Source organism: Etheostoma cragini, chromosome 18 (assembly GCF_013103735.1).
Source record: "Etheostoma cragini isolate CJK2018 chromosome 18, CSU_Ecrag_1.0, whole genome shotgun sequence".
In the NCBI taxonomy this organism is placed as follows: domain Eukaryota; kingdom Metazoa; phylum Chordata; class Actinopteri; order Perciformes; family Percidae; genus Etheostoma; species Etheostoma cragini.
The window spans coordinates 10,977,266-10,991,920 of record NC_048424.1 but is presented as its reverse complement, the minus strand read 5'-3'; the positions used below and the strand labels follow the sequence as shown (position 1 = coordinate 10,991,920).

Genomic DNA, 14,655 nt, shown 5'->3' with positions numbered 1-14,655 from the left:
ACAGCCTTCTTTTACAAGTCCTACAATAAAAGACCCAATTGTCTGACTGGCAAGTATTGAAATGATTTACTTGGCGTTTATTACCTAAAAGTCCTTCCTTTTGGATATTCTTTTACTGTCCTTGTTTTTTGAATCTACGTCAAATTGAGTTCAAGCCTGTGATTATTTTTGTGATTCTATTTTCAACTTATTGAGTTTTATTTGTAGTTATTTTTACATGGAAATTATTTTTTATTTTTTACATAAACAACACAACCAAGAGAGATTTAATATTTATTTAGGTTTAAATGTGGTTGCAATAACAACACAATAAATAGATCCTTAGTGAGATCACAGCAGTTTTGGATTCACAAGAAATAATACTCAGGAAGCATTCACAGTTACACAAACACACAAAGACAACAAAGCTCATTTTCACACGAAGCGATAACTGACATTAGTGAATAGCATGGTAGGTATCATAACAGTGATGTCAGACATTTGCAGTATCGCATATTCATGCACTATAAGCCTGTGTTGGATACACAGGATATAAATGATTGCTTATTTTCCGTGTTAGTAGATCTGAAGTTTTTAGTTAGTGGCATACCAGAGTGCAAAAAAACCCCAGACTGTCCCTTTTTCATTTTTAAGTAGAACAGATGCTGATCTGTGGTTGGACAGGAAGCTTCCCTCTTGTAGTGCTGATCAACTAGCATCCAGTAACAATTTTTCATTGAAGAAATGCGTAATTTACAAAACACAGCACTGACTCTTGATTCATCCTGTAGTGCAAAGTGACATCCTGTTAAACTTCTACTGGCTCTTTAAACAAGAAAGACAAATGATAATCAAAGAGATCAAATCAATCGGCGTGAGATATGAATTCAACACTGACAGCCAGGCAGTTCTAGTGCTTGTTGGGTCTAATCAGAAACATTTAACAAAATACAACCATCTAGAAAAAAAAGCATTCTTTGTAAAAAAACAAAAACAAAAACTATGTAAAAATAAAACATCTAAAACATTTTTATAAAATATAATGAGCTCATAACAAATGTGAAATTTAAATAAGAACATATTTGGTCATTGCAAACCTGGCTTTACCACGTGTTTTGGATTGTACGGGGGAATTAAAACATACATGGTTGTGAGGAAATGCAATGGAACAATCTCATTCAGTTCATCTAAAATAAAAATAAAAATTAAGAGAACGAGACCGCCTTCAGAGGAAGTGCACTCTTCCATTGTAAACAATTACGACATGTTCTGCTCTGAAAATTCATTTAATGGTAGAGCATGTGGAAAAAAAGGAATCTTCCTTTAAGTTTGAAATTCATTGAATCGTAAAAAAAGAAAAGAAATACTCCAAAAGTCTCCAGCACATTATCTTGTACATTCCCAAATCAAATAATTCATCATTATCTTTGCACAAATTTACCAACAGCATTATGTAATACCTTGTTCTTCCATACACGCTTGAAATCCTTTTTATAGAATAACCCCAAGCGTAACATCATCAGCCTTCCTATTCTCTCTCCTCATATGATTATGGTGGTAAGGCAGTCTTGCATGCTGGGAAAGCTGGAGGCGTTGACTGATGTCTAAGGCAGCCAATGAACTGAGAGTAACACCATTTTTTCACACTTCCACCTTTGAAGTACAGAAGAACCAGACTTGAACTGGCCAAGCTACCTGCAAGTCAAACCCACCTAAAAAACAGGCTACAGAAGACTGTCACAACTGCACAGGCGTCTCTTACAGAACATTTAGTGTCATTGTGGGGTAGCTAGATTGGCCTCCAAGCGGTGCGTAATAGACTTGGGGGTGTTTGTAGGTTTGGAGCGGCGAGTGAATGTAGGAGTAGCTTGAAACAGGTGGGGCTACTCGAAGGTCCAGACCTCCACACTGTGGATGTTGAAGTCCCGCTGGGCGGAGAGCGGCTGGTTGTTGAAGGTGGAACATTTGGTGGTGGTGCCTCGGTACAGCTCAGCGTCCAGCCACAGACCCAGCTGACCACTGCAGAGAAGAGAGAGCAGCGTTAGAAAACAGGTGGCCATTATGATTATTATGATTATTATTATTTGTTATGCAGCTCATCCTCCCTATCTTTATACAAAAGTAAACTTTTTTTATGATGTTTTTGGCATTTTAAGTCTTTATTTATAGGACAGCTGAAGACATGAGGGGGGGGGGGACGGGGGACGGGGGGACGACATAAGCAAAGGGCCACAGGTTGGAGTCAAACCTGCATCAACAAGAAATAAAACTGTATATGGGCGCACGCTCTACCAGATGAGCTGCCCAGGCTCCCTACAAAAAGAAAAATTAATTGTGCTCAGTGGCTATATCTATACTCCTGACTGGCGATTATTAACTTGGCTTTATTTGGCTTTTATTAGCTAGATCTCCTACCTTTTTGATATTTTATTCTTTTATTGTTCTTGTTTTTTCATCTACACCAGATTGAGTTTAAAACCTGAAATTATTTTTGTCATTCTATTTTCACCATATTGAGTTTTAGTTGTAGTTATTTGATGTCCTACTTTTTGTTTGTATTGTAAATTAAGTTTTAGTGACCTGGCAAGGTTTCACTTTAAGTCTCTGACCTCTCCAGGACACAGTCTTTGTCTTTCCATGTGAAAGACACACAGTATGTTGTGATGCAAATCAATAAACCAGATCACATCATGGAAAACAACGGGTTTATACTGTTGATATATATTTGCGCTTGGTCACAGAAAAACACATTAAACAAGCTAGTCTTCTGCCACTCACCCTCCTCCTCCCATCTGCAGAGAATCAGTATTGCCCTTCACAAAGTAAGAATTCTCCCCCGTCCAGCGGTACACCTGACGGAAAAAAATTGAAAGCAAACAATGTCTCAAATTTGTGGAATAAAACTGAATACCCAAACTAAGTTCTTGAGTGAACTTAATACAAACCTTGATCTCAGGACAGAAGCTGTAGAGGAATGTCTCTCCTGTGCCGTAGCAGTGTTCGCTCACTCTGAAGGGATGAGTCGAGAAAGCCCCGAATATCTGTGATGAGAGTCAGATTCAGTGGGAGGATGAAAAAAAAAAAAACTTGGAACAAATGATACCGATAAACAGACTTGAACTGTTTGAAGTAGTAGTTACAACCCTCATGTGAAGTTTTACGGCTGTAGGACAATATAAATTAGCCTGAAATCTTAAGTGTTGGAGTCGGCAAAAGTATTTTATTATTATTTTTTTTAAATCATACACACAGGGGCCATAAACTAACTGATAAAAACTCAAAATGTAAAAAAACAAACAAAAAAGTCGTGGCTGGGTTGAGGATGTGCATGGATAAATAATTCTGCCTTGACAGCATTCAAAAGAAACTTTGCTAATAAAGTAAGGATCTAGCCCCTGAAGTGGGAAAAACCCACAGACATTTTTAAAAAGGTCTAAAAGGTTTAAAATTTGAATTCTGTGTACTATAAGAAACACTCAAACTACACAATATCAAAACAACATGGACGCTACAAAGCAAGCAAACATGTCGAAAGCTGTTTCCAGTATTTGCATGACAACGAAGAGCAAAGGAAACGGATCACATGAGCCATGAAATATGGCCTGAACCTAATTTTCCGATTATTCCGACACCACATGAACGCAGCATAATGCCTTATCTCGCAACGTAAGCAAAAGTAAAAATCCACCCTGGTGTATCGGCCCTGTGATTTGGAGCCGCTCCAAAATTTTATTGTTTCTTTCATGATGAATGCTTCACCCTTCCATCAAGTGTCATGAAAGTCAGTCGGAAGATTTTCTGCAATTCTGCCGCCAGTCAAACAAACAAACCGAGCTGACAACATGACCTCCTTGGCAGAGGTAACTATATGTTTAACCCCATTTATTTACATACAGTACATTCCTTTGGACAGTTATCTACCTGGTTATCCATATCTTTAATGACCAGCAACACAGGACTGTCCACGTCTGCCAGGCTCCTGTACAGAGTCTTCAGGCTGGTCCCGTGTTTCACAGTGCTGTAGGCCAGTCTCCAGGGGTAAATCTGCACACGCGCGGGCAAGCGACAGGCAAGCTGGAGGGCGAACACATTGTCAGATTGTGGGGCGTACTGATTAATATGTTGCATATTTCTTTCTCAAAGTTTTCTTGTCGGTGGATTATTTATATTATTGTATGTATATTATTTCTTGACTGGATTATTTTATGTGGTTGGTAGCCCAGAGGCAAGAAACTGGTTAAAATGAAAAAGACCTTCTCAATGTGTGTGTCCTGCAGCACATCACTGGCATCACTGAGCATGGGCAGTGCATCCACTGGCAATTCTCCATCACAGCTGCTGAAACTCTGCCTACGCTTCGCCTCGTCAATGGTGATGATCTTAAAACGAAACAAGTGTAATGAGCAAGTCAACAGTAAAGAGAAAGCAGTCAGTCACAAAATAAGCTGATTTCAAAACGTCCGAGTGCAACAAAGGTGGTATTATTGTTCATGACTTTATAATAGTGTGTTCGCTCACAATTTCAATAGTGTTCATTCTGTGATGGAAATAGAAGGAAGCGAGTGTGTTGCCTGCACTGAGCTTACCTCCCAGCTGCAAGATGCAGGGTCACTGAAGAAGTTGTCTATCATGTCCAGCTCATCTTTCTCCACCACCACAAAGCCCTGCTCCCGAGCCTCCTTCCCGTACACATGCGGAGACCATTGGACGAAAAATGCGTACAGATGATCCACCCTGGAACACACAGACACACACACACACACAGTATATTGGAGTGGTTAAAAACACACTGCTAGCTTACACATATTGTAGTTCAAGACAAGGGTCAAGGATCATCTATCGGTGACTCACCTTTCTTGTGGCACAGCAAACCAGTACTCTGGCTGTTTGCCCCGGCCCCCAAATAAGTAGGCGGGACTAGAGGTCATCCCGGTGGCAAAGGACTTCCTCATTGGCTTTCCCACTTTGAAGCACAGGAACATAGGTGGGATTTTACTTTTCTCCTCGGATGAAAAAAGCATGTCTATAGAGAATGGGATACATTTGGAAAAACAGAGAAAGGGATTTTGATTAGTTTAACGCTACACTCCATTTTATCGTAGCCCATCATCACCTGGAGTCGCCAAAGTCTGAAATGGTTACTTCTGCACAAAGGAAATCCAAAGAGAAGACCTGGAGACACTTCAGGAAGATTACATTTTTCGATATTCAACATGTAAAATATCCAATAGCTACAATAATTGTGACAATCTACCTATGGGTTTAATATCTCGTTTATAATTCCTACCTTCTATTGGAGCCTGCACCCTCTCCAGCAGCCATGACTTCACTTCTGCTTCATTGCTTTTCTTCCGCTTCTCCTCCTCACTGAGTTCAGCCCCACCTGCTGGTCTGTCTGGGCTTTGTCTCTTAGGACTCGAGTCCCCACAAACCTGGGAAGCCTCCTTCAGACTCAGTTCCCTGTTTTGGTCCAGTGGTGCGCAGATTATTTTATTGTGTGCGTGTGCACCATTTAGCAGCTCTTCGGTCCCTTTAGGTGTGATATCTTTGGTTCCCTCTTGGTTTGTTGGTTTATGACGCGAGTCACCCTGAATTTTAGTCTCTGAAGAGAATTGTATTGACTCTCCATCCTCAATGGAGTTGTTCTGAGTTACGCCCTCATCCTCTTCATCATCCAGCTTCACTTTAGTTTGAACAAGAATCGACTTGTCCTGAAAGTCTGCCCGGCCTGGGCGGCTGGGTCCGACTTCCTGTTGGTCCCTGCTGACAGTGCTGAGTGTTTTGGACATCCCCTCTGCCTCTTCAAAGCTCCCGTTGACAGTCGGCTCCAGCTCTGTGAAGCCTTCGTCTGACGGAGACTTCTCTGTCTGCTCGCCCTCTGTGCTCGCTGGTATTAAGATAAAACAGTTTAAAGACTACTAAGACATTTTCATTTCCAAATTACCTTTATGGATTAATTATTTGGTCTAAAAAAACAAACAAATATTCACACCTAAGAAGCTGGACTTAGCATCAATAGGTTTTAGCTTGTTGAAGATTAAGCCTCAATTGTCATACAATGTATATGAGAAATATATTTTAACTTATGCAAGAGGAAAATCTGAATTCAACTTATAAAAAAACAAACAGGTACCACCATTTTGGAGTGATTTCACTCACTAATGAGATTAAGAAAAACAATCATTTCGAGACTTGGACTCATGAGAGCCGACTACAGTCGACATAGGGGGACATGATGAGGTTACCAGTTTCTGAGAGGGTCGAATCGATGTCGTCCAAGATGATTGGTCGCTTTGGATCAAGAGCTTCATAGCGGCTGAAAGGGTTTAGATCTTGCTCTGACGGCAGTTGCTCCCACTCGCCGGGCCTGTACACAGGACACAAATCCTGGGGTAGGTCTCTGTGGGGGTCACGGGGCATCACACATACCGCACCGCAAACCAGGATGAAAATGAAAAAAGAAAAAAAAGGTCCAAACTGAAATTATAACTGACCAAAATGACAAAACAAAATAACACATATGATGTGAAACAGCAAATGAATCCAAAATAAAAAAAGAAGATGAAGAACAAATAAAAAAGAAAGAAAATGGAATCCGAGTCTTATGAACCCACTACCAGACAAGATCCAGTGGAAACTAAGGTACTTGAAGAAAAAAAGATGTGTTTAAGAGGCAAACATGAAAAGTCCTGTGAATCGAAAGGATTTTTTGTACAGTTTAAGTCTTGAGAAGAACAAGAAAAACTGGAAAGAGGAACGAGAAAGGAGCAATCTGAGATGAGAGCTGAAAGAAGAACCTTTACAAAAGAGGGAAACGGAGGAGAGCGAGGCGGTTCGGAGCTCTTACGATGGCAGAGCATCTTTGAGCTTCATGCGCGACACGTCGTCATACAGCGCCACCGAGACCACCTCCTCCATGGGGCAGATCAGGCCGTACTCCTCGCAACCAAGCTCGATCACCAGGGGGTCGGACTTGTGGGGGTCAAACATGATGTTGTTGGGGGTGACAATCAGCACGCCTCCCACCACTCCCTGCAAAAAACAACACAAGCAGTACTGAGCTGGAGGAGGGTGGGGTGGGGGTGGGGGTGGGGGGGCAACAACGCCAAAGCTGGATCAAAAACACCAAAATACCAGAGTGGAAGATGCTGTTAGGTACTGTTTTGTTAAGTATATAAAAAGTCGAGAAACTCTAATCTCATTTTACCAGAGTAATTAAAGAAACTAAGCGTTTCAGCATTCATTTTCAAGGTTTCTTACCATGCCGTCAGTGAAATATTTGCAGCTCATCTTGATGAATTTAACCGTTGCCGGACTCTCGTCCTCGGAGTTTGGGGAGAGCTCACGCCGGAGCGACTTTGCTGACATGCAGTTTGCAATGCCGCCCTGCAGGAAGTGAAGAGGACCTGATCAGAGACCTGAATCTTATGCTTGTGTTAAGTGCAGCTTGTTTGGACGAGTAGAATCACGGTGAGATTTTAGGCCACCCGAGCAATTACATTTTTAAGTGTCCAAAAGTAGCTTTTTCATTTGACTTTCAAATGCTGGAAGATCAAATTAACTTCCATTGCAAAATATTCCATCCACGTTGTTTATGCACTCAACTATTAAAAGTGCTGACTCTTACCATGAATTATATTTCCATAACATTATGTAGAATCAGAGTCATAATTTGACTTTTTAGACCCTCTAAGGACTAAAGACGCACCGGCGCATCAGAACAATATTTGACAAAACTCCTACTCAAAAAGCCATATTACAAAATTTAATTTCAGACATTTGTTTTACCATCTTGACCATGTATAATCTAAGGCCTTAGGAAACTCACTTCACCGAAACAATTTGTACTACACATCATAAGTTATGGTTTGTCTTCAAAAGAGATCTGAGGAATTTCAAAAAGCTAACATCAACGTTTCAGCTTTAGCGTCAAATAATCTCTCTACACATTGCTCTAGAAAAAAAAAAAAAACTTTGTTTGTTCCGAACATTTTGATATAAAACACATGGGGATACGTTTTATGTAAATAACCTTAAAAAGGTAAAATTAAGACATGTGAAAATGCCCCTAGACCTCAGAGGATTAAACATAATTGCCTCACAGTTAGAGAGCCAGTGTAGAGGGAAAGTTTTGGACAAAGCTGGAAAACACACAAAAGAAGCTGTTAAATGACCTAATTAACCAATGTGTACCTCCTACGATGATTGCTGGAAGACAGAAAACCTTTTGTAACAAATGTTTGTTTCCTAAACGGCTACTGTAAACTACTGCCCAATGTTCTCTAAGCAACATAATGAATTCCTTCCTACTTACATGAGATGCTTTCTCTGATAAGCCATTTGTAAAGGACGGATCAGACGAACTCTGAGACCTTAGGTCTGTTTCTGACTGGCTCACATCCGGGACAAACAGCTTCTGTATTCATTAAGATGGACAGCAGATGGTTAGCCGGTCAGAGGAATAACGAGGAAACTAAAGCAGTGGTTTGTGTTACTGCCGAGGTTCTCACCTGACCGGGGTAGACACTGCGAGAGAAGAGCTTGTTCAGCTGGACCAGTTTGTTGGGGGTGATGTTGAACTTGAGCGCGATGCTGATGAGGGAGTCATCCGGTCCCACCTGTAACAAGAGATTTTTTTTAAAGCACACAGGTCAAAATACTATCTATACCTAATTTAACCTATGACCTTTTTGTTATTAAGTCACAATGTCATTTTGTTTGTTTGTTTGTTTGTTTTCACTTAGTTTGACTCACAATGAAATCCACTGTCCCTGGTGGCCTCTTCTTCTCCCTCTTTGCCTGATTCTTACTTTTACCACCATCATCTAGAAGGGAAACAGAAAATGAGAAAAGGTTTTTGCAGACTTTGGGCGACCTCTAGATTACCAATAGAGCGTGCGCCCCATGTAGGCTGAGTCCTTTGCTAGTGGCCCGGGTTCAAATCCAACCTGCGGTCCTCTGCTGCGTGTCATCCCCTCTCTCTCCCTCCTTTCCCATCTATTCAATTCCACTATCTAATAAAGTGAAAAGCTCAAAAAAAATGAGCATACAATTGTTTGCAGATTGAGGACGATTAAAAACAGACAATAATCTTATATTGATTAAAAACACAACTATTCCCGTAAGAGATGAATATATGGTCTAATTCCGTCCATCTCCTACTGTCTAGGTTGATTACAGATACATTTATTTTTATAGTTTCTAACATAAACAGTAAAATGAAAAGCCCATCGGATGAGGGCGGTGCAAGGACATCTAAGTATCCCGTGCACGACTGCCTTTTGAGTCCTTGAGTCAGTGCTTGTTTGTCCCCTATCATTATCCAGCCTTAAAACACTGCCCCACACACGCTGAAGCAGTAATCATAAACACACTCATGCACAATCTGACCCTTGTAGTAGACAAGGCCCACAGTCAGCATTTTCTTCTTGCCAAGAACACAGAAGCCATTAGCGTACCACTCCCTGAATGCTAAATTACACTGCTGCCTCCGACATGGAAACAGAGAGTATGACTAAGCATTATACGGCCAGAAACAAAAGCGCTGTCGCTTATTCATTGAATTTTTACTGGGCTGGGAATGCGCTACAAAGCCTTGCGGGCTAACTGAAAGTGCATATGACCTAAAGAGTTATGTTTGTCTGTTACACTGCAGGCATCATATTTTGATTTGATGGGCTCCAGGTAACAATGTTGAGGTCATATTAAAACACATACTGCAGAGTTTACACAGCTGGCTGACCCCCTGCACGCATGACTGAAGTCCATTACCACTGTCAATATGAAGGAGATGGCCATTATTTATGCTTTAACACATGATAGCCGGGTGCTCATAATGTAGCATACACTGAAGACAAAATGCAAGTTAGATTATGTTTATTGTTTAGGCAAATATGAAGCTATAGATTTGTTCTGACAATTAGCATAAACCAACATTGGTCCATCACAAATCATTTTCCTTTGTCATTGTCAACGTACACACTGAGTTCAATAGCCCAACGATACAATGTACGTGATTATTATGATCGGTGTATTTCAGCAATTTTCTTCTATTTTTGAAATGAATCCTCAAAAAACCCTGAAAATAATTTTCTTTCACATTGAAAAGTCATATTAATGGCAAGGAGGCTTCCATCATGAATACGTTTTTAAGTCATTTTAAGACGGACCTAAAAGCACCATAGGACTTCTATTGTGATTTAACCCTCGAACCAACTCTCAGTACTCTCAATCTCTGCGAGTACAGCGCCTTAACTGCAATCGCCAACTGTAAAACAGCACATGGTGAAAGGTTATGCAACTTCCTGTTTAAAACTGCTGAGGCCGTTCCCATCACAAATGCCCCTTTATTGCATATTAGTCAAATAAATGACAGAGCAGGGGAATACAATTAACAGTGATTGTTATACTAATACCACAATACTAATTGTTGACATATTGCTTTTCTAAAATTGAATTCTTACAAAAAGGCAACAAACAATTAGAAAAAAAGGCTGATTACTACTTTTGGATTAGGGAGTACACCAGCTTTGAAGGGAACAATTACACCAAGGAGAATTTTAATTGACATAATAGAGGACTTTGACTTAATAGTTTCTTAATTCGAACTCTCATGGACTTTACCCGGTAATTGTTGCAGCAGTGTCACAAAGCTTCTGTAGATGGGAGAGTACTGCATTCAGGAAATGTTGTCATTATTTTTTGGAGGGTTGTGGTGAACAGAGAGTTTGCTCTGTAAACGGCTGAGCTAGATGATCAGGAGCTAATCTGTCTGATCGTACTAAGAAGGGCAAGATAAGTAGTCTTTCTGCTCCACGTTGTCTCAGCTACAAACAAATAGTACCACAAGTACCCCATGCAGAGCAGCTCCAGGTCTAGGGGTGGCAAATCCTCGGAGTTTTTTGATACAGGTCTTACCCGAGCCTGCAGGTGGCTTTTCTGTTATTCTCTGCAGGTCTTTCTTCCTGTTGGGGTCGCTGTCATTTGGGATGTCTGGACAGGAAATGATCCCCGGCTTCTGCTCAGCCACATTCTTCTCAGACTGGCTTTCCTTGAGCTGTCTCCGCCTCTTCAGCCTGACGGGACACCAGAGGAGATGGACATACAGTACATATTTATTACAAGTAAAATCCAGAATGCAGAGGAGTGTAAACGGCCACTTGAGCCCATTTGTCAAACTTACGCCATGACAAATCTTTCTTGCTTGAGCTCTATGTTCAGTTTGTATGAACATGGCTGGCATATAGTTGGCCCACTTTAATGCTATAGTTGATGACCTTTCCATAATAAAACATCAACTTGTTATTTTTTTTTTAACCAGTGTTGTAGTTGACTCCAAGCAGCAGCACATGCTTATTGTTATCTAATGTCATCAAAACTTCTGTTGTAAATTCAGATGTATGGTCCAGATTCTGCTTTTATGCTCAACAGGTATTGAATTGAGCGTTACCTTTTCTGTCTTTTTACTTTACTGCGTCAGCTGTATTTCCTCACAGGCTTTGCTTTCCCCCCGTTTAATCATTGATAGGGGGGCAATGATGTAATGGCATCCCGAGACCCTGTTGGGGTTTATTAATCGGGGCAAACGGCAGTGCAGTGTAACCTTGGGTTAACGGTGCACTTAAGGATAGTGCGAGCCATGTGAGCCCCGCTGAAACCTTAAAGTGTGGATATGAGTATGTTACGAAAAGATAACACCAAATTGATTAATCATAAGCTTTGAGAGATAGAGGCAGTGTTGCCCTGCAAAGCCCCCGGGCAAAAGAAAAGCAAAGCAAAGCAAAAGAGAAGCGTTTTAAGTGTTGAAGTGGCTTAATGGAAAGGCAAGAGTGGGTCGATAAGGCTGCAGACAAACACAGTTCAGGACTCTCCCATAGCCTGAGGTCTCTCTGTCCCATATTAACGGATGCAGCACATATCTTGCAGTGAACTCAAGAGTCTACAGCAGTCTTAACAACCCTGTCTGTTTCACTCTGGGGCATTTGGCAGAGTATCTCTCGAGCCATCAGTTTCAGATTATTGCTCTAACCTTCAGCCATTCCCGGCATAATGACAGTGAAAGTGCAATATGGTAAGTATCAAGTGAAAAACAAAAATCCAAAAAACAAAACCCCAAAGAACTAATAACATAAATAATCATACCCCTCAAGACAATAAGTACATATAGTAGCAATAATCATTGGATTCTTTTTGCAATATGGATGTTTACATGATCTGAGATTTTTATTTCTTGTTTTACCGGTCAATCAAATTGTTTTCATGTTTCGTGTATGTGTAGTTTTGACATAGTTTTATTATCGGATGCAAGGTTGATGTTGTTACTTTATTGATTACCGTATTAAATTTAAGTGCAAACATTGTTGACTGTATGCATAGTTATTTTTAGGCAAATTCATATTTAAATTTCACTTTTTGATGGCTGTTGATTTGCTGGAAAATAACTTCTCTAGCGGACTCGTAGCTTTTCCTTCAGGAAATTTCTGTATTACAATACTTAATCTACCCTCAGATGTTCTTGCGGCAAAGAGAGATGCCCAAAGTGTGATGCTGGCACTACGAGGCTTCATGAGGAAAATTGTGCATTATGTGCAGGTAGGCTTTCATCAACAATATAGTTTAGTACGACAGCCACAAAGCAATTTTGGTGTCATTAGAAAATAGAACATTTTCCCACTTTAGTTCACACTGTGTCCCACATATCTTCTGGCAAACAGCGGCCAGGATGACGTGCAAGTTTTCTCAACAGCCATTAAGCTGTGACCAGTGAAATCACCAAGACAACCGTAACTTCATGTGCAGTCTCTCTCTATCTCAGCCATGGATCTCTGTAGCTCCCTCAGAGTTGGCCTGAGCCTCGTTGTGGCCTCAAGCACAGTCTGCTCTGAGCAAATGTACAGCTATTGTTATTGTACTTACTGTATGTTCAGTGCCATTTTTAGTAAACTTACTGCAGATTTATGTACATGCATTTATTTTATGTTTTGTATTACTGCTTGATTTAGATCAGTTGGTTGCTATATTTTTACTTAACATTAGTACTTGTTATTGGCATGTCTATGTTCCACAATGACCTTCCCTCCATTCGTCAGGAAGCGAGGGAGCATATGGTGCAACTAGCAGGCGAGCTGCATGTTACAGCAGTAGCTTTGTTGGGAGATAAGGCTGGTTTTCCTTCTTGACATGTTCACTTGCCGTCCCCACATCCACAATATAGCTACAGGTCTTTACGGCAAATAGATGTCTGCATTATGTATTCATGTATCACCTTTCCACTGTTGTTTTGCTACTCCCTTAGACTAGCTGCCACCTTTGCAGGAAAACACCACCTCTGACTCAGCTCACATGCTGCAATCCTATTACAATCTAATGCACTCCTTCCCTTATAACTAGGAAGCGACTGAAATGTGATGCCATTACAAAATAATATAGTAATATTTCAAACATAAGCAAATCAAATCAATAAAACCCAAGACAAATTGCAGGCTTGTACTAGGCTGTCTGCGAAGCCTGAACAAGTAACCTAAGGCATAATAATCAAGAATATTAACCATTATGCTACACTGCATTACCTCACATCATGTATCACTCCAATACCAACAGCACACTCAGCAGAAAACTTCTGCTTATCCATAAAATCTGCTTGTTTTCCGGTTTTGGGTACACTTCTGCCTCACATATGAGCAATTGTTTGTTCATTTAAGGCATTAAACAAGACGAACAAGTTATGTTTATGTTTCTTTTTTGTTCATAACCCGCAGATTTCTGATCAGTCCATGCACCTTAGCTGTGATAAGCCTTTTACCACGCACTTCCTGCTATCAGATTACACAATGCTGACAAACTCCAATTTTACAGTCCAAATCATCGGCATGGGTCAAGATACTCTGACGCATGATTTGGATAGGACAGATGACTTAACAGTGTGGATCTATGATTCAATAAAAAGGTGAGAATAAATAATTAGTTGATGCACCTACTCAGCTGATTACACGGTACAAACGATTGTACAGCGCAAAAGCCACAATGTCCCTTCCAACATACATGAAAACATTTTTGGACTTTACACTCCAGCATGTGATATTTGGGCTGGGAGACATAGATATAAATATCAGGAGGAGCAAAAACAACAGATCTATATTACAATTTCTGTTTGTTTGGATGAGAAAAACACACAAATCAATGCTTATCATTCATTGAACCTAAATATTTAATATCTAGACTCTAATCATTAATTTAATTAATGATTTTCTCCTGAATCAAACCCAGCAGTTGAGATTAACACAGCTATTTCCTCCACTAAGTCTATCAATGCTGGCGTTTTGTCTCCTATACTGTATACTTGGGGTGTCTTCACTGGTCTCTATTCAATTTGATGATCCTGTCAGTCATTTAATACCTCCTCAAATGTATTATATATTGCGGCACATGATTTTCATCAACAAATTCAAGCAGTTAGATATACATGAACTCCCCTTTTTTTTGCAGCTGCTCTTGAAAAAATACACTTCCGGAATGTAGCAGAGTCTGAACACAGCAGGAAACAGACAAAAGTTGTTTTTTTAAAGCAGCGAAAAATTGATGTCTAGCTAAAGTTTGATGTACTGTTTGTGCCATTGCAAAGTCAAAAAAACTGCAACTGGGAATGTCTTTCTTACGGAAACTGTCCAAATTTGACAT

The 14,655-nt window shown here is 40.3% G+C and overlaps 1 protein-coding gene across 3 annotated transcripts in view; it reads right to left on the bottom strand.

Annotated features, from left to right (window-relative positions):
- Positions 1-258: 258 nt before the first annotated feature.
- Positions 259-14,655, bottom strand: part of LOC117961590 (nuclear receptor coactivator 7) — a 15,988-nt gene continuing 1,591 nt past the window's right edge. For 2 of the 3 annotated variants that reach the window (XM_034900390.1, XM_034900391.1), the window contains exons 3-17: positions 10,897-11,054; positions 8,734-8,804; positions 8,490-8,597; positions 8,294-8,395; positions 7,240-7,365; positions 6,827-7,011; positions 6,225-6,379; positions 5,267-5,866; positions 4,831-5,002; positions 4,566-4,713; positions 4,233-4,358; positions 3,901-4,053; positions 2,925-3,020; positions 2,758-2,831; positions 259-1,998 (exon numbers count right to left, since the gene is read on the bottom strand). In XM_034900390.1, coding sequence (XP_034756281.1) covers positions 1,863-1,998; positions 2,758-2,831; positions 2,925-3,020; positions 3,901-4,053; positions 4,233-4,358; positions 4,566-4,713; positions 4,831-5,002; positions 5,267-5,866; positions 6,225-6,379; positions 6,827-7,011; positions 7,240-7,365; positions 8,294-8,395; positions 8,490-8,597; positions 8,734-8,804; positions 10,897-11,054 — 2,410 coding nt within the window. In that variant the 3' untranslated portion in view covers positions 259-1,862. The remainder of the gene's footprint in view (positions 1,999-2,757; positions 2,832-2,924; positions 3,021-3,900; positions 4,054-4,232; positions 4,359-4,565; positions 4,714-4,830; positions 5,003-5,266; positions 5,867-6,224; positions 6,380-6,826; positions 7,012-7,239; positions 7,366-8,293; positions 8,396-8,489; positions 8,598-8,733; positions 8,805-10,896; positions 11,055-14,655) is intronic. The other variant, XM_034900392.1, reaches the window with a different exon arrangement.